Raw genomic sequence first — 24,442 nt, 5'->3', positions numbered from 1 at the left:
AGTCCTTAAAAGGACCTTTGTGGACCTAATAGAAATAGCTAGTGATTAAACTGACTGTCCCTGCTCCACACAGCGTCCTGTCCCTACACTGACAAAAGACAGCTGCAGAATCAGTCAGCAGTGCACTCAGCAATCACCAGCACAGCAGTGCACCAGAACCCTATATACTGTACACCTATACCAGTCCTTAAAAGGACCTTTGTGGAGCTAATAGTAATAGCTAGCTAGTGATTAAACTGACTGTCCCTGCTGCACACAGCGTCCTGTCCCTCCCTGCACTGACAAAAGACAGGCTGCTGCAATCACCAGTACAGCAGTGCACTGAACCCTATATACTGTACTACACCTATAAAAAAGGACTTTTGTGGACCTAATAGCTAGCAATTTGTGTCACTACAGTCTCTCCCTGCTCCACACAGCGTCCTGTCCCTAAACTGACATAAGACAGAATGTAAAATGGCCGCCAGATCAGGTCTATTTATAAGGTAGGGGGAATGTCCAATTGTCCATGTGCTGAAATGTCTCAATTGGCTGTCCTGTACCCCATGATGTACCCCATGATGGATGTGTCATCATGGGCCAAAGTTCTTTCACACTGTAAACACATATGTCCGCCGGGCGAACAGCAGTAATAGTCTGCCGATCGGGCGAATCGCGAACATGCAAAATTCGCAGTGAACCGACCGCCGGGCGAACAGTTCGGCCATCCCTATTGAGGAGTATACACTATTCACAAAGTCACATTCATTTTTATTGAATTTGCATACTAACTCAGGGAAAATTGTCTTTGTTGATATTAATTAAACATAATATTTACTTGTATCTTGAATACTTTCAACTGGCACACAACGCCACAGCTGATAGACTGCTACTTTTGAACATTTATATATATTTAAGCAATTAACCTAAAATAAACATAAAATATTCCACCTAAATTAATGGGCACACATTTGCTGGGAAATAATAAAAAGTCTCATGTGATAATGCTGTTTTTCTATAGCAAAGAGTCATACAAAAATATAGTGCAGTAAAAATACATTAAATAATGCAGAAATTGCTAATATGTGATTTTTTTTGTTTTTTATGTTTTTTTTAAAATCAGAAATACAATCAATTTACACCCTTAATAGTCTGATTAAACTTTTTCTGCTGTAATCATTATTAAAAGTAACATCATTTGATTCAGAATGCTTTGACAAATGTTTTCCAGTTTGAATTTCATTTTCAGTAGTCCTGTATGTCTCCAGCACAGATGGCAAGAAGGGCTTTTTCATAGTGTCCTGATGCATAATGCTAAAAAATAAAAACACACAAGAGTTTAAGAACAGTTATGATTATCACAGTATTTTTCATATTTTTATATTTGTATTTATTCTCCTATAAATAAAGATGGAGGACATCCTTTGAGTGAAGGGAGTTACTAACAGTGCCCTGAACACACATACAATGATGCAGAGAGCAGCACTGATATTGTTGAGGAAATCTAAAGAGGACCCTGCATCTATAAAGACATTTTAAAAGGTAAGTGTGTGTATATACAATATATATATATATATATATATATATATATATATATATATATATACACACACACACACACACATACACACACACACACACACACACAGTATATCTTACAATATTTATGTAAATATTTTATTATATATTTTCATGTGACAACACTGAAGAAATTGCACTTTGCTATAATGTACAGCATGTATAATAGTGTACATTTGCTGTCCCCTTAAATTACTTAACACACATCCATTATTTGTCTAAACAGAAGTCAAGAGTGGCTCCTGCTTTGCAATGCTCAGTTGATGTCAGCACTAGCTGCTGCAGATGCTCTGGGGGTGGTTTGAATCCCCCTATCCTCCCCTTATCTATGCCCCTGTGGACTACAAGTGCCATGACATCATCACACTTGCGCTTCACTGAGAACTACAGTCCCTCTGCTACAATGGCAGCTGGGACATTTTTTCATTCATGTATGCCTGTGAATGAATATTGCAGCTGTGTGTCATATACCATGTTTCCCCAAAAATAAGACCTAGCGTGATTGTCGGTGATGGCTGCAATATAAGCCCTACCACCCAAATAAGCTCTACCCTGTTTTCCCACAAAAATAAGCCCTACCCTGAAAATAAGACCTACACAGACTTTAACTAGGGCTTATGGGGGGGGGGGGTAGGGCTTATATTGCAGCCATCACCGACAATCACGCTAGGTCTTATTTTCGGGGAAACAGGGTATGACTGGAGCCAGCAGGGAGAAGAGCCACACAATCTTTCAAGTGTGCAAACCAGTTTGGGGGTGGGGGGTTGTGCATGTTGATCATGTTTTATGTCACATTGTAAATATGGGTGTAATATGAAACATGGTCTAAATTGTGGAGTAATTTACAGATGGTGTTTCCCTCTTGTAATAAATTCTTAATCAACTGCATACTTTTTTTTTTTCAATCTCTTTTTATTAATGTTTTTCTCCATTAAACACATCGTGAAACACACATAAAAAAATGAATTCCAGAATACATACAACAATAACATATTACATTCTATACAAAAATAAAACCTCCCTAATAAATATAAAAACTGCGACTTTGAATAGAAAAACTGTGTACTGTACACAGAGTCTTGTATTCACTTATATCTCTTTTTATGTCCTTCTTTCTCAGGTATTGCACTTCCAAAATGCAGACATTGCTTGATGTGGCATACACTTACACAATTAGATATCTCCAACTTGTATGGCAGTTTTGCTTCACTAAATCTGTAGTTAGTGTTTAAACAACCTTTTGAGGGACAGAAATGGTCCTAAAGACATGCTCACAATCAGTACAGCCACATCTGGATTACTTTTTTCTATGGTGGCCCACAGATTTATTACATTTATTGTTTGATTTAAACCTTTCTTTGGGCGGAGCTGGGGCTTTTTATGGTGTCCTGGCTCTTTAGGTAATTCTGGGTTTGCCAATATACAGTGTCATTAGAAGTAGGTTGAGAGGGAACACTGGGCTTTTTTGTAAGACCGTGTCCTGCCTCTCCATTCATTTATTCTCCATAAGACCCTTTTGTAATGGAGACCTGTTTTTTAGGTAGCGCCAATTAACCCGTTAATATTTTAATATTTTCACATCTGGATTACTAATGACACTTTTCCATTAATGTCGATGTAGAGCTAAAACTTTTTTCCAGTTTTGGATCAAGTAGGGAAGAGTTAAGGCTGAAAACCTGGAAAAAGAAATATCCTCCTTTGCAGTGGGGCAATCCCCTCACTGCAAGAATTAAATGCTTCTTTATGTCTAGGGTACCAGTAAAAATCACTTTAACCTACCTAATTCCTTGCTTCCGCTAGCTGCCTCACTTTGCCACAGCTCCCAACTGTCCCTGATTTCGAGATACTGTCCCTGATTTGGAGCAATGTCCCTCTGTCCCTCATTCCCCCTCATTTGTCCCTCATTTTCGTCTGATCTATATAGTTATATATAAAATGCACATTTTATCTTTCAAAAAGTGTTTCCCAGTGCTAAACCTTTCATCCAAATTCTAAATTGGTGCATTTGTAAATTTTAAAAACCAATATAAAGGAATAGTAGTGGTAAAAAAAAAAGCTCTTGTGGATTTAATTAACCTTTTTGTTTTGGTTAATTCTCCTTTAAGAGGGTGTGGCAGGGGGCGTGTCCTATGCCTACATATGTTTGTAGGTGTCCCTCATTCCCATCTCAAAATGTTGGGAGGTATGCTTTGCTACCAGACCCTGCAAGTTTGAATATCAGGGAGAAGAATTGAGAGCTGGAAGTTGGAGATTAGGTAAACCCTTACTGAAACCCTAGGCATAAATGAGCATTTAAACCTTGTAGTGTGGAGGAAGCCTCACTGCTAGGGAGGATTTTTTTCCCCCCTAGAGTACAGCTTAAGGCCTCATGCACACTGGCCGTTATAAAAAATGCCAGTAGCGTTAGCTGTAGAAAGCTGTAGCTGTAGAATGAGTTTTGTAGCATTTTTGCAGAAGCGCTTCTTTAGTGTTTGCATTTTTTTAGCTTTTTCTTAGCAAAACTATACGCCCACAAAAGCCTCTTTCTCAAAAACGCTGATAACCACTGAATAGTCACATTTTTCAGCATTTTTACAGCTGAAAAACTCCTCTCAAAACCCACGAGTTCTGGGGGGTTTTTCCAGCCAGAAATCACCTCTGCCAAAAAAGCTGATAACAGCCTATGTGTGCATAGTCACATAGGATAACATGGTGGGGAGTTTACTTGCTGCAGAAAAAAAACACCTAAAGCCGAAAATAGCAGCTGTAAAATGTCCAGTGTGCATGAGGCCTTAAACCACTGATGTTTTTTTTCTGTCTTAGTAAACTTCCCTAGCCTTCCTGTCCAACAAAGTTAAAGGCAACTTCCCAAATTAAAACAATGGAGGGAATTCTTCTCCTATGCCGCGTACACACGACCGGTTTTCCCGTCAAAATAAGCTCCAAAGGTTTTTCCGATGGAGTTCTGCTGAGACTGTCTTGCGTACACACGATCACACCAATGCCCAATCGTTAAAAACGCAATGACGTACAACATGGACTAGAAGAAGGAAGTTCAATAGCCAGTAGCCAATAGCCTCCATCTCCTAATTGCTTCAGAGCATGCGTCGTTTTTGGTCCGTCAGAAAAGCATACAGACGAGCGGTTTTCCCGATAGAAATTGGTTCCGTCAGAAATATTTAGAACATGTTCTATTTCTAGGTCCGTCAGAATTTTCGAAAAAGAAAAGTCCGATAAGGCACACACACGATCGGAATATACGATGAAAAGATTCCGTCTGACTTTTTCTGTCGGACATTCCACTCGTGTGTACGCGACATTAGACTGTAACCCTCTTACAGGTATCCCCATCGAAAGATTTCCCTTTACTTCGGTGAACAACGCAGCAATTTTGGACTTCTCTCTACTTGCTTTCTCATTGACAATGTTTATCTGTACAGATGGAGGAGTGCGTTTCCCCAGTGGGGTCATACACTATATGTCAAAAAATTGACAGAGGGTCTAACCCTTCCCCACTCTATCATACATTTTAAAGTTTTCCCTTAGATACATTTTAGGGCTTGATCATATGTAAACTGTTTAACCTCTTGAGATCCGCGATATAGCCGAATGATGGCTACAGCGCGGACCTGCTTTGCCGGGACTACATCTATTGACGTCGTCCCGTGCACGAGCGGCCTGGGCGGCCCCTGAGGGGCGCGCGCGGCGCGCTCTGCGATCGGCAAGTCTATGAGACTCGCCTGATCACGGAACCGAGCAAGGGGTCAATCCCGACCCCTTACCACGTGATCAGCTGTCAGCCAATGACAGCTGATCATGTGACAAAACAGAGCCGATAATCGGCTATTTTTCCTCCTCGCGCTGACAGCGCCGATCACGGCGGCCGGCGGACATCAGTCCCGATCACGGCCAGCTTATCAGTGCCCACCTGCCCCCTGCCAGTAACCCCCAGATATTAAAAAAGTGCCACCCAGCCGTGCCACCCATCAGTACCCATAGTGCCACCCAGCAGTGCCCACAGTGCCATACATCAGTACCCACAGTGCCATACATTGGTGCCCACAGTGCCACCTATCAGTACTTGTGGGTTTAACTAATACGTTTTTGTTGTGATAATTCTACTTTAAGGGGGGGTGGCAGGGGTTGCCTATGTCTAGATACTTTTGCTAATAGGTGTCCCCCGTTCCCACATCAGAAAGTTGGGAGGTGCCATTTTCTGTAGTTGCATGTTGTGCATTCCCACACTCATGTCTGTAGGACCTTCAGTGTGGTGATAGGTGTCCTTATTACTGCACTCATATTAAACTATATGCACTCAGATATAAATGTCTGCAGAATTGCCAAGTCCATTTCCTCTTTTAGTACTTGTGTCACAATATTTGGCAAATCTACAATCGCAAATGCAGATTGTCATAAATGGCAGAGGCTTATATATTTCTTTATCTACCCCATTCGAGAAATAACAGATCAACCCAGCACAAAGTCATAAGAACAACAAAACAAATATGAATAAACCTATATAGGCCTCAGGGCCGGTGCTCCCGCTAGGCGAACTAGGTAGCCACATAAGGCACACTGCTGCCTAGGGGGCGCAGCCACGGCCGCTGACTTTCCTGCTAGCCTGGCTGTGGAACACGAAGGGCTGAAGACCGCCACCCTACACAGAGCCTGAGGCACTGACTGACTCTCTGCTGGCCAATCCAGAGAAAAGCAGCAGCAGCAGGTCAGCAGCAGCTCAGCCTGTGAGAAGGGCAACACCGAGCCGACACCCGGGAGTCGGAGGACAGCTGGGGTGGTGGAGGAGACAGGCACAATGACTCAGGATGGAGGAGAAGCTGCCCCGGGTGAGTGATCAGCCTGTGTGTGTGTGTATGATTTGTCCCCCCAGAGTTGTGCTCTGTGATCTCCGGGCTGTACAGGAGTTGTCTGGTTGTGATCACTCTGCCACGGTGAGAGTCTGCTCTAACAACAGCACACGGCTGTAGGTACCCGCTCCCTGGGTGGTGGTAGTCTTGCCTGGGGCGCGCAATAGTGAAGCACCACCCCTGATAAGCCTATATCCCAAAATGATAAATAAATGTCAGATAAAATCAGTCAAGAGAGCAAACATAAGAGGGCCCCTCTGTGTTTGCTTTAATTACTGATTTCATCAGTGATGCTTTTAGAATTAAAAACATTTTTTTCTGTAATTTATTTATTATTTTGGGATTTAGGCTTATATAGGTTTTCTTATATATTTTTTTGTATTTTTAGAGTGTCAATACATCTGTTCCTTTTGTTTCCCCTTCTGCAGCCCACAATTTGTTTCCTCCCTGTGGAACTGGGTGGTGGGGGAGCCTGCTACTGTGGGGATATTATGGGTGTCTTTTAGCCTTTCCTGTCAGGGCATCGCATGTGAGCCTGGCCTAGTTCACACATTATACAATAATTTAGAATGTGTCAATATTTTTTGGTGTCCTAATATGTCATTATTAGCACCAGGGCTTTTTTTCTCAGAGAATAGGTGCAGGAACTCCACCCCCACTTCTAAGTCACCCCTTGTCTCCACCACCTACCCACCTCCGAGCACCATCCATTGGTTCCACCACCTACCCACCTCCCAGGATCACCCCTTTTAGAGAATACAGAACCAAGTATCATTCTGTTGCGCTAAGTAATTTGTATAGCATTTGTTAGCAGCAAAATAGATCCCCTGCAGCCAGCAACAATAGATACCCCAGCAACAATAGACATCTCTCTCAACAGTAGATTCCTCTCAGCAACAATGGACCCCCCAGGAATATAAAACCCCCTTCCAGCAACAATAGATCCTCCAGCAGCAACAAAAGCCCTCATTAGCACTAATATGTTTTCTACTATGATACAGTGAGGGAGATTTACTATAACTGAAGATTGCAAAATCTGGTGTAGTTCTGCATAGTAACCAATCAGCTTCCAGGCTTTCTTGTCAAGTGGTTGTAAAGGCAGAAGGTTTTTGATCTTAATGCATTTTAAGCATTAAGATCAAAATTCTTCTGTGAGCAGCAGCCCCCCTCAGCCCAACTAATACTTACCTGAGCCTATCTCAATCTAGAGATGTTGCACGAGAAACTCAGCTGCCTGGGACTCTCCCTCCTCATTGGCTGAGACAGCAGTGAAGCGCCATTGGCTCCCACTGCTGGTAATCAAAGCCAGTGAACCAATGAAGAAAAAGAGAGGGCAGTGGCGGGCTGCAGCTATGTGTCTGAATGGACACAGGGAACTGCGGCTTGGCTTGGGTGCCCCCATAGCAAGCTGCTTGCTGTGAGGGGCACTCAACAGGAGGGAGAAGCCATGAGCACCGAAGAGGGACTGAGAAGAGGAGGATCTGGACTGCTCTGTGCAAAATCATTACAGAGCCGCTAAGTGTAACATGTTTGTTAACCACTTGACATCCAGCTCACGCACATATACTGTGGCAGGTTGGCAGCACTGTGTGAATCGCCATACCTGTATCAATCCATAACAGTACAGTGGCTTGCGCAGTTGCAGGCGGGCCCGCTGCACACTGCTGGAGCATGTCTGCGGGTCGGGTGGACTTGATGTCCGCCAGCAAAACAACGATCGCCTATTACAGAGGCAGAACGGGGAACTGCCTTAGTAAACAAGGCAATTCCCTGTTTTGACATGCCAGAGATCTACTGCTCCTCCTAGTGATTGGGAACAGTGATCTCTGTCATGTCCTTGGCATCCCATCTCCCCTACAATTAGAACACACTGAGGGAACGCAGTTAACCCCTTGATCACCCTCTAGTGTTAACCCCTTCCCTGCCAGTGTCATTTTTTCATTGATCAGTGCATTATTATAGCACTGATCAATGCAATAATGTCACTGGTACCCAAAAAGTGTCACTTGGGGTCAGACTTGTCCGCCGCAATGTCACAGTCCTGCTAAAAATCACAGATTGCCACCATTACTAGTAAAAATAATAAAAAATAATAAAAGTCCATACCCCGTAGACCAAAAATATTTAGAAGAATAAATATTGGCCTAAACTGATGAATAAATGTGTTTTTTTTATATCTTTTTTTTGGACACGTATTATAGCAGAAATTAAAAATATATTTTTCTTTTTTTTTATTGTTGTTCTTTTTTTGTTCATAGTGCAAAAAAATAAAAACAGCAGAGGTTATCAATTACCACCAAAAGAATGTTCTATTTGGGGGTAAAAAAGGACGTCAATTTTGTTTGGGTACAACATTGCAAGACTGCAAAATTGTCAGTTAAAGTGACGCAGTTCAGTATCGCAAAAATGGGCCTGGTTATTAAGGGAGCAAAGTCTTCCAGTCCTTAAGTGGTTCATTTTAACAAAAAAAAGACTTTAGTACCACTTTAATGGAACAAGCTGAAGTTAGAAGCGGATTGGCTATCATGCACAGCTGCACCAGATTCTGAGTGCTCCAGTTTTAGTAAATCTCCCTCAGTAGTATATCTTCCAGTTAATTCATTAACCACTTGCCACCCGCCCACTCTCAAATGATGGCTGGGTGGTGCAGCTCTCATTTGAATGACCACTCTCACGCCCCTGCGGGGGCACGCATCGCGTCGATCACGTCTGCGCCGTTTTGCTTGGACATGGCGCAGCCCCACTCTCTGTAAAGGCCCACGGCTGCAGCTCTTTAACCATGTGATTGGCTGTGTCCAATCACAGCTGCTCACATGTAAACACAGTAATCGGCACACCTCACCTCCCACTGACAGAGGCAGTGGCATCTCCTCACAGAGGACATCTAGGGATGTAATCAGGGCAGTGATCATCAGTGCCTTGATTACAATTAAGTGCCCACCAGTGCCAGCAATGTGTGCCCACCACTGCCAGAAATCAGTGCCTACCTTTGCCCACAAGTGCCAAAAAATAGGTGCCCACAAGTGCCAGAAATCAGTGCTCACAAGTGCCAGCAATCAGTGGCTATCCCTGCTGCCCATCACTGCCCATCACTGCTGCCCATCAATGCCACCCAGGAAAAAAATAAAAAACCCAGAAGAGATTACCACCAGCTCCATTTGTGTGAAGAAAATGATAAAAAATTCACATGGTTACAGTGTAGCATGACCGCGCAATTGTCATTCAAAGTGTGACAGCGCTGAAAACTGAAAAATGGCCTGGGCAGGAAGGGGGTGTAAGTGCCCTGTATTGAGGTGGTTAATTTTGTTGAATTTTGTTTTTTAGTATGATTAAAAAGTCCCACAACTTTATTTAATGCATTTTAATGTCTTTGATGAAATTAATGATTCACCATTTGAAAGAGGTCGACGCTTGAAAACAAGCTGTGATGTAAAATATAGCTAAGAACGGAATCATCCATTGAAGAATCAGAGAATTGGTGAATGGGAATCTATTAGGTAAACAAGTGGAGACATTGACAAATTATAACATGAATTGATTATTTTCAAAATGATAAGAAAGCCAACCGTCTCCTGACACTCTCATGCCCTGTACACACGCCCAGTTTTCCCGTTGGAGTTCTGCTGAAACTGTCGTGCGTACACATGATCACACCAAAGTCCGACCGTCAAGGACGCGGTGACATACAACACGTATGACCATGGCCGCCTTTAATATTGATTGGACCCTGGGCAAAATTTTTCTTGGGGCCCCCCCCCATGCAGTTTCGCTCTCCACCTGCTCTGAAACATACAATAAATAGCAGCTAGACTCAAAATCAGTTTACTGAATCAGATCAGACAGCTATTGCGATTGGTTGCCAGAGCTTACAGTGTATCATTACCGCTCACTGACTGGTTGTTAGAGGTTACAGCACATATTATGGCTCACTGATTAGTTGCTAGAGGTTACAGCACATGATTTCTTCTTGTTGACTGGTTGCTAGAGATTACTGTGAATATGACCTCAGGGGGACATTTATACATTTCAATGCCGCTGGCCGCCGCTATTCATGTATAAATGCCACCTTTATTTACATATGAATGCCACTGCTATTTACATACAAATGCCACTTCTATTTACATATGAATGCCAGAAATTTACATGTAAAAACAGGGTCTGCAGGTGAGCCATCTATACACAACAATAGGGCACAGCTGGGCAGCATTAGCAGCAGAACTTCACACTGAGATATCGGGACACAGCACAGGACTAAAACCTTAAGGGACAAGGGAATTTAAACCAGGATAGTTGGCAAGTATGAGGCAGCTGCTCTGGGCCCCACAACAACGACCTTTTGCCCTGCCTTAAAAACGGCCATGCATATGACGGGATTAGAAAAAAGAAGTTCAATAGCCAGCAGCCAATAGCTTCTGTCTCGTACTTGCTTCAGAGCATACGTCGTTTTTGGTCCATTGGAACAGCATACAGATGAGAGGTTTTCCTGATAGGAATTGGTTCCGTTGGAAATATTTAGATCATGTTCTATTTCTAGGTCCGTCAGAATTTTTTACGTAAAAAGTCTGATGCGGCATACACACGATCAGAATAAACGATGAAAAGCTCCCGTCTGACTTTTTCTTTTGGACATTCCGCGCGTTTGTACGCGGAATAAGAAAAATTAAGTTGGCCTGTTCTTCATCCTGTTGTCTTCAGAGTAATGACCCTTTAAGCAATAACCTTCTGTATTTGTTTCAGCCACTGTGGTTCTTTTTCATCCACATCTAAGGCCCGGTTCACACCTATACGAATTGGATATGGGTTTCCCCGCATCAAATTCGCATAGCAGGAGAATATGACTGGCTCTCCATGGAGCCGGTTCACATATCTCTGGAGCGGCTGCAGAGCACACTGCACTGAAACGCTGTGCGTCTTTGACTCCGTTTCAGGGCCAAATTCAGGCAAAGATTCTGCCCAGAAACATAGAACAGGGACAGACAGCGTTGCTGTGCGATTCACGGATGGTTTAGGTGTGAACCAAGCCTAAATGTTTGTTGGAGGACTTTCAGAGGATGACAGTTCTAGAGACAAATATGTGAACAGATATATTGCACACACACATTAGAGGTGCCATAGTCATAGGCGCACAGTCATTCAGATGAAATTACCAGCGCTCTGCCATATGCACTGTAGATTTTTATCCTTTGTAGCATATCTTTCTATATAAAGAGTCATGAAAGACATTTGCGTGGGATGTTTGCTGCAAAATCTCACTAAATGTGATGGGAATACAAAAGTGAAATTTGATGTGACAAAAGCATTTGACATTTCACATTATCTAAACAGTTGCAAATCAGCAAAATGGCCATATAGTATTACCCCTTCTGGCTAAAATGTACCATAACTGAATAGTTTATAGTGGGAAATGACACAAAAAGAAACCTATATTTTTTATGTGACTTCAATATCTGAAATGCACCATATGGTATCTAAAGCTCTGGTAATAAACAATGCAGGCACTCTTCCAAAGCAATGCGTAAGAAAATCATGTGTTTCTAGTGACCTTCAAACGTAAATATGAATTTTTTAACATGGGTCTATATAGGTAAAAGGTGGTAAACGGAGGTAATGTAATGCGCTTTAACCACTTGCTTACTGGGCACTTAAACCCTCCTCCTGTCCAGACCAATTTTCAGCTTTCAGAGTTGTTGCACTTTGAATGACATACATCACTGTACCCAACACAACACTGTACCCAAATGAAATATTTATAATTTTTTTCCCCACAAATAGAGCTTTCTTTTGGTGGTACTTGATCACATCGGCAGTTTTTATTTTTTGTTAAAAATATTTAAAAAGACAGAATTTAAAAAAAGATTATTATCATTATTATTATATTATATTATTATTATTTTTTATATTTTGTTATAAAATTTTGCAAACAAGTAATTTTTCTCCTTCATTGATGTACACTGATGAGGCGGCACTGATGGGCACAAATAGGTGGCAGTGATGGGTACTGATGGGCACTGATGGGTGGAAATAATGGTCACTGATTGGTTACAGTGATAGGCAGCACTGCTAGGTGGCACTGATTGGCACCATTGGTGGGCATTGATAGGTGGCACTCGTGGGCATTGATAGGTGGCACTCATGGGCATTGATAGGTGGCACTGGTGGGCACTGTGGGCACTGGCAGGTGGCATTGGCAGGTGGCACTGGCAGAGGGTACTGGTGGGCATAGATGAGGCATAATTGCCTCTTCCTCTTCATGACTGATGTCCCTTGCAGATAAGCCAGTGATCGGCTTTTTTTGCTCCTCACGCTGAAAAAAATTATGATTACCGAGCTTTTGTTTACATCATGTGATCAGCTGTCATTGGCTGACAGCTGATCACATGGAAAGGGGCCGGGATCTGCCCCTTACTCGGATCTGTGATCACCCGAGTCTCATTGACTCACTGATCACAGCACGCACCCTGCAGGGCTCACACAGGGAGTGTGCAAAGGGGAGGCCGTCATATGATTCAGGTCCTCGCTGTGGCCGTCATTCGGCTATAGCGCGGACGGCAAGTGGTTAATTACAACGATCATAAATAGCTTTAGAGTGGTTGCAAACCTCAGACATAAAACACGGAGCAAAGCATATCTCTCTATAGTGTGTAGTTGTCTTAATTAGGAGCAGTAAAGCCCCTTATACACTAACAGATTTTCTGAAGATTTTTTCCTTCAGATTTACCAAAACCATAAAATATGAGGTCAAACCTTAGGAGTTTCAATGTGTATGCAATCAAACAGGCCCTTGCACTACATGGTTTTGGTATATCTGAAGACAAAAATCATCAAAAAATCTGATAGTGTGTATGGGGCTTTAGTGTAGTTTCTGTCTGCTGCCCCGTACCTCTGCTATCAGCATGGCTCACTTCCAGTGTTGTTCATCTTACTTTAAAAAAGTAATTAGTTAAGTTGGAAATTACTTCTCCCAAAAAGTAATTGCATTAGTAACTTGGTTACTACATTGGAAAAGTAATTAGTTACTCAGCAAAGTAACTGACTTTTTTTTTAGTATTCCATAGAAGAGACTAGCGAAGGAAGTGAATCGGCGAGATTGACACCTCGCGAGCCCCGTCGCCTGGTATGGATTTAAAGGGGAACCCCTACTCTGAAAAAAGGCTTGGGGATCCCCCCAAAGTCCATAGCAGACCCTTATCCGAGCACGCAGCCTGGCCGGTCAGGAAAGGGGGTGGGGATGAGTGAGCGCCCCCCCCCCCTCCTGAGCCGTACCAGGCCGCGTGCTCTCAACATTGGGGGGTGCTTTGTCCCCATGTTGATGAGGACAAGGGCCTCTTCCCGACAACCCTAGCCGTTGGTTGTCGCGGGTCTGTGGGCGGGGGGCTTATCACTATCCGGGAGCCCCCAGATTCCGGCCCCCTACCCTATGTGAATGAGTATGGGGTACGATGTACCCCTAACCTTTCACCTGGGGAAAAAAAGTGTTAAAAAAAAAACTCAACACAGGTTTATAAAGTAATTTATTAATCAGCTCCATGGGTCTTCTGACTTCGGGGGTCTTCTTCCGACTTCTCCACTCTGTTCGGGCCTCTTCTCCCGCTCTTCTTCTGAGCTCCTCCGCTATCTTCTTGCAGCTCTTTTACTATTGGAGGAGCCCGGTCTCCTCTGACCTTCTTCCCTCTTCTCTCTTCTTTCTTCTTCTGATGTTGACACGATGCTCTCTCCCACTGTAATACCGTGTGAGCGCTGCGCGATCACTTATATAGGAATGGGGGTGGTGTCACAAGGTGGCCCGCCCCCTTATGATGTCACAGTACCAGCATGCCTCGGGACCTGACATCATAACGAGGGCGGGGCCACGGTGTGACATCAACCGGTGACCACGCCCCATTCCAATATAAGTGATCCCACAGCGCTCACACGGCATTACAGTGGGAGAGAGCGTTGTGTCAACATCAGAAGAAGAAAGAAGAGAGAAGAGGGAAGAAGGCCAGAGGAGACCGGGCTCCTTCGATAGTAAAAGAGCCGCAAGAAGATAGCGGAGGAGCCCAGAAGAAGAGCATGAGAAGACGCTGGAGAGTGGGAGAAGAGGCCGGACACCGGGAGAAGAGGCCGAACAGAGCGGAGAAGTCAGAAGAAGACCCCCGAAGTCAGAAGAAGACCTCCGGAGCCAATTAATAAATTACGTTAAAAACCTGTGTTGTTTTTTTTTATGAACACTTTTTTCCCCAGGTGAATGGGTAGAGGTACATTGTACCCCATACTCATTCACATAGGGTAGGGGGCTGGAATCTGGGGCCCCCTTATTAAAGGGGATCCCGGATTCTGATAAGCCCCCCGCCCGCAGACCCCGAAACCAATGGTTAGGGTTGTCAAGAAGAGGCCCTTGTCCTCATCAACATGGGGACAAGGTGCTTTGGGGTGGGGGGGCCGCAGGGCCCACCCCCTTTCCTGACCGGCTGGGCTGCGTGCTTGGATAAGGGTCTGCTGTAGACCTTGGGGGGACCCTCACGCCATTTTTTTAGCGTAGATTCCCCTTTAAACCCATAGCAGGCGACGAGGCTTGCGAGGTGTCAATCTCGCTGATGGAGGTGGCGGCATTCACTTCCCTCGCTAGTCCCGTCTACCTGGTCCCAGGCGGTAGATGTAATTGTGGTAACGCCCCGGTAATGGGAACGGCATTACCATGAGGGGGAAGAGTAATCAGTTAGATTACTCCGTACCCTCTTAAGTAACTGCGTTAAGTAACTCACTTCTGACAAGTTTTTCTGACACCAAGAGAAAAAAGGTGACAGGGGAGGGAGCTGCAGAACACAACATGTGATTGGCAGCCTCAGCTCGGTTGCTGTGAGAAGGGGGGGGGGGTGCATGTTTCTTCCCTTCAGTCAGCTGTCAGAGCTCTCCTCACTGAGTTCTGCAGAGTGTAATTTCAGCTCTCTGCCCCCCTTATTTCTAATCGCTCAGACAAGCTTTATAAATTCCGGGCTTTGAGCTGCTGTAGCGAAGAGAAGACAGCAGATAAACAGGTACAGCTTATGTCGGAGAATTGTTTCATCCATTTATCACCTGAGGCCAGTCACTTCACTGGGTATATATAAGGGTATACAACCACTTTAAATAAACTCTGTTAGGTAATGTGCTGTGTAGTCTAATGTGGAAGGGGTATTAGACTGTAAGCAACTTCAGAGGCTAGGTCTAGTCTGTAAGGCACTGGGTAAATCAATAGAGAGAAATAAATGAAAGATGATAGAAAAACACTCTGTGCAGCAGCTTTGTAATTCTCCTTGGAGGCCCAACATCATATATAGAACATTCTGTACCCCACATAGTAAACAGGACATCATATCTGGGAGTGTTGAATCCTCATTCCATGGCTTGCAATATAGAAGCAATTGGCAGCATGGGCAGCAGAGAAAAGAAGTATTAAATATATTTTTTCTTATTTTTATTTGAGGAATACAGTTGCTTTATCAGTAGCGTCCGCACTAATTATGTCACACAAGTTCTAGAGATGTTGAACAGCTTCTTTAAGGTACAACTAAGGGCAATTATTAGGTTAAAGTGTAGAAGTAGTGGAACACCTGTCATTTTTTTTTTTGCTGTCTGTTCCCCATTTAATGCCGTATTAAAATTTTATATACTGCAGCGTACCAATCCTTAGATGTAATGGCATCTCCTTTGTAGGCTTTTCTTTTCTTTTTTCCCTTTTGGGATAAAGGATTTACATAAATAAATAAAAGCTGATCATTGGAAGCACCCCTGCTTTATTAAATGGTTAGTCCCATCCTTGTAAACTGATATATCTGGAAGAGAGTGTTCTTTTGAAAAACAACAGACTTCCTGGCAGGATCACCAGGTGAAAATAGAGGAAAGAAAGCCTAAAAAAAACAAATACAGCCATCACATCTAAGAATTGGTAAGCTGCAATATAATAAACATTTGCTTTTGGGTTTAATGCTTATTTAGTGAGATTCACCCTCTGTATTTGTCCCGTTTACCATAATCACTGAAAGTGAAAGTGAAACAAAATCCCAAATTTGAGGTTGACACCAGAAAAAAAATAAAGGGGAAATCTTCCAATGGAAGCACTCGTTCTAGTGACCCTGGTGAGAACCAGGGTTTCCCCCACTTTCGAGGGACAGGAAGTCAAGGGAAATCTCCCCAATGGGACACAGATGGGAAAAAAATTGACAGGGGTTATAACCCTTCCTTATTCTAAAAAAAAAAAAAAAAAAAGATGGTTGCCTATTTTAAATGGCAAAAGTTATAGTTCTGGAAGTTCAAAGACTAAGTGTTGAAAGAGGACTGAAGATATTGTAAGAATAAAGTGGGTCTCAAAAACTGAAGATTTGTTTTGTTATAGGGAACATCTGTTTAAGCACTACCCTGAAAATGTACCTATTTGTCTTTAATTCCTCCAGAAAAATAGCAGGACATTTTCCGATATGTTATGGTGCCTAGGCAATCCTGCACCTAAAACCTTTTAAATGTATACCTGCAGAGTGAATCTTAGTCACTGCTGCCTCCATAAAGTTTAGCATGAGATCTGGTGATGTCACTAGTAGCTGCTGTGAACACGGCCTGCTGCTGAAATGCGTTAGCCGTTACTTTTAACATGGTCATGTTACAATTCAGATGGAATTTCCAGAGTTGCTGACCCTTCTCTTTGTGCATTTGAAGTAGGTGCTCACTGTTCTCTTTGCTAAAGGCTCAGTCATGAGTAAACAAAGCCCTTTGCTTCTACCATGGTGGCCTCCTCCACTCAGAGAGACAGTGCAGAACAAGATATGGAAAGCCAGTGATTGGGAAATGATTAGCTGCAAGGAAGCCACAGGCAATAGTGATGAACAGTGCTTTGCTCCACCTGCCTTTTTTGGCCACAATTCCTACTAGGGTTGCACTGGTATGGATATTAGTGCCTATTAGGGGTGCAACGGATCGTCACTGATCCGTGATCCGAACAGGTCACCCTGTTCGGATCGGCATGCGCCACGATCCGCAGAACACTCCGTGGCCTCGGCCTTAGGAAAGGCCACGGCTTCGGCCTAGCTCCGAAGCGGTGGCCATCTTTGTACACCCGGCGGCTGTTTACAATGTGATCACACCGTCAAATGACGGAGCTATCACTTGTTAACAAACCTTTGTCATGTCATGACGCCGGTTCCTCTCTCCCCTCTGTGTACCGATCTGTATAGTGGAGGGGAGAGATCGGATGGCAGCAGTGCTGTGGGCTGGATCTGTAGTGCCCACAGCGCTGCTCTGTGACAATTGCAGTCACAGCCATCCCTCCATACCCTGCCAAAACTCTACAATGAATGAATGAAAGACTTGTATAGTGCTACAACTGCGAACTGAATCGCCTCTAGGCGCTTGATCCATCCTGTGCTTCCTGCTTGTTGGAAGAGCTGGGTCTTGGCAATACCCTGCCAATACTCTGCAATACCCAGCTAATACTCTGGATTACCCTGCCAATACTCTGCCATACCATGCCAATACTCTGCCATACCCTACCAATACTGTGCCATACCCTACCAATACAGTGAGTTTGTATTATTTTACCTTAATGTCGTGGTAGAGGGATTTTCCATATCTCTCCTTGTACTTTTGCCTGATGGTCATCAAATCTATTTCACTTCTAGCTATGAGAGTCCTTATAACTGTCTTGTTGTGAAAACCAAAGTCCTAAAAAGAACAAGAATAAAACCACTGTTAGAGAATTTCATATCAAGTAAAATGCATAACCAAGGTATAATCAGTATGCAGACCCTCAAAAATGTTTATCAATAATGTATACACATAATTAACCAGATTATAACAAATATATATAAATCAATAAATAAAGTGATCACAAAAGGTAGCGTTCAACCCTCAGCCATTTAGGGTTGAGCACTACCTTTTGCGCTTACTTTATTTAGAGATGAGCCGAACACCCCCTGGTTCGGTTTGCACCAGAACATGCCAAAAGACAAGAAATTTGTGGGAACATGCGAACACCATTAAAGTCTATGGGACACGAATGTAAAAAATCAAAAGTGTTCATTTTAAAGGCTTATATGCAAGGTATTGTCATAAAACGTGTGTGGGGACCCAGGTACTGCCCCAGGGGACATGAAACAATGCAAAACAAAGTTTTTAAATCTGCCATTTTTTCAGGAGCAGTGATTATAATAATGATAAAGTAAAACAATAAAAATGAAATATTTGTTTAAATATCGTGCTTGGGGGGGTTTCCTTAGTCTGCCTGTAAAGTAGCACATCTTCCCCATGTTTATAACAGTACCGCATAAAAATTACATTTCTAAAGGAAAACATGTAATTTAAAATTGCTTACGACCCCCCCACAGTCCATTATTAGGCCCTTTGGGTCTGGTATGGATATTAAGGGGAACTTCAAGCCAAATTTTTTTTTTAAATGGCGTAGGGGTACCAGGCCCAGTATGGAAAAAAACTGTAATGTTTTTTTTTTTTATTATTCATTGGAGTGTATCTTTTTTCCAAAAATTGTGTTTGAAAGACCGCTGCGCATATACAGTGTGACATAAAATATTGCAACAGTCGCCATTTTATGCCCTAGGGTCTCTACTAAAAAATATATATAATGTTTGGGGGTTTCAAATAACTTTCTAGCAAAAAATTCTGATTTTACTTTGTGAGAAACAAGTGTCAGAAAAAAGCTTTAGTCTTTAAGTGATTAAACTTCCCTCAGTTACACTCAGTTACACATCGAAGTTCATTCCTTTGATCCAAGAATGAAAAGTTACAATATTTACAGTTATCTACCAACAGACAATGTTGTGAAAAACTTGTCAGACTGCCCTTTTTTTTTCTTGTGACAGCTGAGTGAGCAGAGAACTTTCTACACTTGTTACATGAATGAATTGGGAAATTCTGCAAAGAGATCGTGAGGGGGGTTGAATCGAGATCACGATTTGTTAACGCTTAATCGTGTAGTTCTAGCGGGTACCCCCAATCATCCTACAGAGAGGCAGAATGACAGTCTGCCTATGTAAACAAGGCAGATTGCCATTCTGACAGGAGGGAAGGCGTGGATCCTATGTCTCTGCAAAGCAGGGACAGTGATTTCTGTCTTCTCCTAGTAAAATCACCTACCACACTGTACATAAACACAGGATAGGCACATGTTTAACCCTTTGATCGCCCCTGATGTTAAAGCGTTTGTTAGCCTACAAAAAATAAAAAAATATATGATCTTGTTCCCACACCACGTACATTTACTGCGGCAGTTTGGCTGCGCAAAATCACGTACCTGTAGACGATTTCATGCACACCGTATTGGGGGGGGGGGGGACACGCCGATCTCTCAGAAGAGAACCGGAGCAGTGGTGTGCCGATATAAACAAAGCACATGAATCACGATTAATCAGTGTATTTTTTTTAGCACTGATCACTGTATTGGTGTCACTGGTCCCCAAAAAAGTGTCACTTGGGGTCAGATTTGTCCACAGCAATGTCTCAGTCCCGCTAAAAATCGCAGATCGCTGTCATTACCAGTAAAAAATTTAATGAATAAATAAAAGTTCATAAATCTATCCTGTAGTTTGTAGACGCTATAACTTTTGCACAAACCAATCAATACGCACTTATTGGGATTTTTTTTACCAAAAATATGTATCAGAATACATATTGGCCTACATTGATGAAGAAATTCATTCTTTTACTTTTTTTTGGATATGTATTATAGCAGAAAGTCAAAAAAAAATATATTTTTTAAATTGTTGGTCTTTTTTTGTTTATAGCACAAAAAATAAAAACCGCAGAGATGATCATATACCACCAAAAGAAAGCTCTATTGTGGGAAAAAAAGGAAATACATTTTATTTGGGTACAATGTTGCACGACCATGCAATTTTCAGTTAAAGCGACGCAGTGCTGTATCGCAAAAAAGGTCTGGTCAGGAAGTGGGTAAAACCTTCCGGGGCTGAAGAGGTTAAAGTATGATTAACAGTACAGTGCTTGTGCTGTGTAATTTTTCCCTTTGTATAATATAAAATACCTAGCTGATCCTGCCTGGTTCTGCCCTTCCCCTGTAAACTGACCACTGTTTATCATGGCTGCTGAGCCCTGACACCGTGGTCAGTTTTCGTGCCTCCATAGCTCTCCTCTGTCCCCCTTTCCCCATCCTCACCCCCTCTCCCCTCCCTACCTGTCAGCTCTGTCAGTGCCAGCCCCCCTCCCCTACTCCCCTCCTGCAGAAATAACTGTGTAATTCTTTAGGCATTCGCCTGTCTTCCTTAATGCTAAATGTCCCTCGTATGTGTTTCTTTAAAAAAAACTGCAGTTCTATACTATATTTGAGAGCGCTGCTTGGTGCTCACATGACCGCCTGCTGCTCCCTCTCCCAAGCTGACAGCTACAGTGGGCGGTCATGTGAGCACCAAGTGGCACTAGGCTATAAGGTATGGAATGGCATTTTTTTAATAAACACACATCCACAGGGCATTTAGCATTAAGGAAGACAGGTGAGTGCCTGAAAATTGCCAAGTGGGGTTACAAACACTTTAACCCTGTCCCTGCCAGTGTCATTAGTATAGTGACAGTGCATATTTTTTAGCACTGATCACTGTATTAATATCACTGGTTCCCAAAAAAGTGTCAGTGTTCGATTTTCTGCCATAATATCACAGTACCGCTATAAGTCGCTGATCGCCGCCATTACTAGTAAAAAATAAATAAATAAAAATTCCATAAATATATGCCAGAGTTTGTAGACATTATAACTTTTGCTCAAACCAATCAATATACACTTATTGGGATTTTTTTTACCAGAAATATATTGGTCTAAATTGATGAAGAATTTTTGTATTTTTTATTTTTCAAAATTGTTGTGGTTTTTGTTTATAGCGTTAAAAAAACAAACGCAGAGGTGATCAAATACCACCAAAAGAAAACTCTATTTGTGGGAAAAAAAAGGACATACATTTTGATTTGGGCACAGCATCACACGACTGCGCAATTGTCAGTTAAAGAAACCCTGACTGGATAGCTACCATGTAAATGTGGAAACAATGTAAATGAGTGTTGGGGAAATCGCATATTTCCCTATTATTGTTGGTTCATATTGTGCCTCACTAATGAATTCTAGGCCTCCACATCCTGGTCAAGGAGCCATATAAGGACATAAGCATAGCTTATTGTTAAGTGGTCAAGTCATAGATCGGCCATATTGCCAAGGGAGTTGGCTGAAGGAGGTCTTTTCAAGTTCTATATTACCACAGCCAAATCCTATACGAGGCTAATTTCACCCAGAAAGGCCATGAGGTAAGTGTCTGGTCCTGGTCACCTGTGCCATGTTGCGAAACAGCAAACGAGACTCCATGGTGGGAAATAGCACCTTTAGTTAAGTAGTCTTGATATTTTCTTTATCTTTATCTGTATCTGTCGTCATTTTTAATAAATGTTATACTTTTAAGTATTTGTGTGATCTCTTTTTGCACATATTGAATAAAAACCCTTAAAGAACTTAAAATATCACGTGACCGTGATTAAACAATGAATGCATATGAAACATAAGATTTCATACACTGAATGCTATCATTGCCTGTACTAGCGACATACAGTTATCATCATAATATAGTTTTTCTTTAAGCTTGATTTCAAGATAACAGTGCTGTTCCATTTTTCTGAGATTTATAAGTAAACTTACTAATGACCCTAGTAAGGGAATGACATTAATGAAGACTGCAATTATTAAAGTAGAACTATGGATAGAGCAAAGGATGGTTATAGCCCGTCAGATTTTTTTTCACCATATGTGATAGATTGTGGATATTTCCCTTAATTTCTTGTCCCATAGCCAAACAAGATGAAGGAAGTAGAAATCACTGCAATTTAAGAGAATATCTTGGGGGCCCCCAGGTCACCAGAACTTCCCAAGATTTCCTCTCTATTACTATTCTGAGGACAACCCAAAATTTGGGATTTTCTTTTACTTTTGCTTTCAGTGATAATGGTAAACAGAACAAATAGAGAGGGTGATCTTCTTAATGGGAGCACAGACAGCTTAAAAAAAAAAAAAAAAACTGACGAGTTCTAATCCCTCTTGACTCTATCCAAAACAAAACAAAAAAAAGTTTTGCTTCTTGTATTCCTCTCTGATAACTGTTCAAACATTTTATATTATGTATTTTACCACTAGGTGTCAGCAAAGTACACGTAAAAATAGTCTACTGTACCATAGAAAGACTGTAGTAGAGCTAAAGGTAAAGACAAAACTTTTTTTCATATTGGATAGAGTAAGAGCCCTTTCACACTGAGATGGTGGGGGTGGTAGTGGTAAAGCTTTACTGCTGTTATAACGGCGCTTTGGCGGCGATATTCGGGCAGGAGTGGGTCGCTTTTAACCCCCTAGAAGTGGTTAAGAAGGTGTATACACCGCTCACAAACCACCCCAAAGAGGCTAAAGTGCCTGAAAAATGCCCCAGTGTGAAAGGGGTCTTAGTCTAGGTTCAGCATTTTGTGCAGGTTTTTGTGCCGCATGATACTGACACCATGTGGTTTCCCGCATTCAAAATGTGCTCCATTTTCCAATGCATAGGGGTGCAATTAATAATTAATTTACGCATCTGCTAAAACAGGAAGTGAAGGGAAATCTCCCCAATGTGACACATAGGGCAAAAAATCCTTCCCTTAAGCTAGGTTCACACATAGCAGATGTGTGAACCTAGCTTAACCACTTCCCACCCGGCCAATGCACATATACGGCCGGGTGGGAGCCGCCTACTCCTGATATGACGTTCAGGAACGTCATTCAGGAGTAGCGGGATCGCGCGCGCGCGCGCTCGCGCAGCAGCGCGATCCCGATGCGCCTGTGTCACCCGGACACGGCGCATCTCAGATCGGCAGGAGGGCTCTGTGATTGGCCCTCCTGATCACATGACGGCCGTGTCCAATCACGGCCGTCATGTGATGTAAACAAACAGCCGGTTGCTAGGCAATCGGCTCCTCCTCTCCTCACACAGAAGTCATCGCTGTGGAGAGGAGAGCAGATCGCTGCAGCCGGCTGCTGATCAGTGAGTATGAGCTGCTTTTTACAGCTTTTTACTCACTGATCACCAGTCTAGTGTACACAGTAAACACACCACACAGTAAACACATCACACAGTATAAACACAATGTCCCCACACATGTCCCCAAAACATACATGTCCCCAAATAATAAAAACACATGTCCCTAATAATAAAAACATGTCCCCCACATATGTCCCACTAAAATCACATGTCCCAATGATTATCTGCACACATATGTACGTGATCACCTGCACACATATGTACATGATCATTTGCGTACATATGTCCGTGATCACACAAACCAATTATTATACACTTAACGGATTTTTTTTTACCAAAAACATGTAGCAGAATACATTTTGGCTTAAATTTATGACAAAATTTGATTTTATTGGATTTTTATTGAAGTAGAAAAAAGAAAATATTGTTTTTTTTTTCCAAATTTCCGCTTTTTTGCGCTTATATCGCAAAAAATAAAAAACGGAGTCGTGAATAAATACCACCAAAATAAAGCTCTATTTGTGCGAACAAAATGATAAAAATTTCATTTGGGTACAGTGTAGCATGACCGCGCAATTGTCACTGAAAGCGCTAGAGCGCTGAAAGCTGAAAATTGGGCTGGGAAGGAAGGGGGCGAAAGTGCCCTGTATTGAAGTGGTTAAGGGAGGGATTTTTTGCCCTATGTGTCACATTGGGGAGATTTCCCTTCACTTCCTGTCTCTTAGCCAAACCAGGAAGTGCGAGAAAATCCCACAAAAGTGAGGTAATCCCTGGTTGTTACCAGGGTCACCAAAACTAGTGTCCCCAAAGGAAGATTTCCCCTCTATTCTTGTTTGGGTAACGACTCAAAGTATGAGACTTTCTTTTAATTTGTATTCATGGGTATGCACAGAACTTTTTTCAGGAGGGCATACTTTTAAAGGAGTTGTAAAGGCAGAAGTTTTTTTTTTATCTTAATGCATTCTATGCAATAAGATAAAAAAACCTTGTGTGTAACAGCCTCCCCAGAACCCCCTAATTACT

The 24,442-nt window shown here is 42.5% G+C and overlaps 1 protein-coding gene across 1 annotated transcript in view; it reads right to left on the bottom strand.

Annotated features, from left to right (window-relative positions):
* Window positions 1–729: 729 nt before the first annotated feature.
* Window positions 730–24,442, bottom strand: part of ANXA10 (annexin A10) — an 89,951-nt gene continuing 66,238 nt past the window's right edge. The window contains exons 11-12 of the mRNA XM_077477169.1: window positions 17,952–18,074; window positions 730–1,293 (exon numbers count right to left, since the gene is read on the bottom strand). Coding sequence (XP_077333295.1) covers window positions 1,225–1,293; window positions 17,952–18,074 — 192 coding nt within the window. The 3' untranslated portion in view covers window positions 730–1,224. The remainder of the gene's footprint in view (window positions 1,294–17,951; window positions 18,075–24,442) is intronic.

The sequence above is a fragment of the Lithobates pipiens genome, unplaced genomic scaffold, assembly GCF_037356315.1.
Source record: "Lithobates pipiens isolate NorthernLeopardFrog02 unplaced genomic scaffold, aLitPip1_a1.2 Scaffold_13, whole genome shotgun sequence".
Lineage (NCBI taxonomy): Eukaryota > Metazoa > Chordata > Amphibia > Anura > Ranidae > Lithobates > Lithobates pipiens.
Note: the sequence above shows the minus strand (reverse complement) of the source record. Positions and strands in the feature narration are given on the sequence as shown.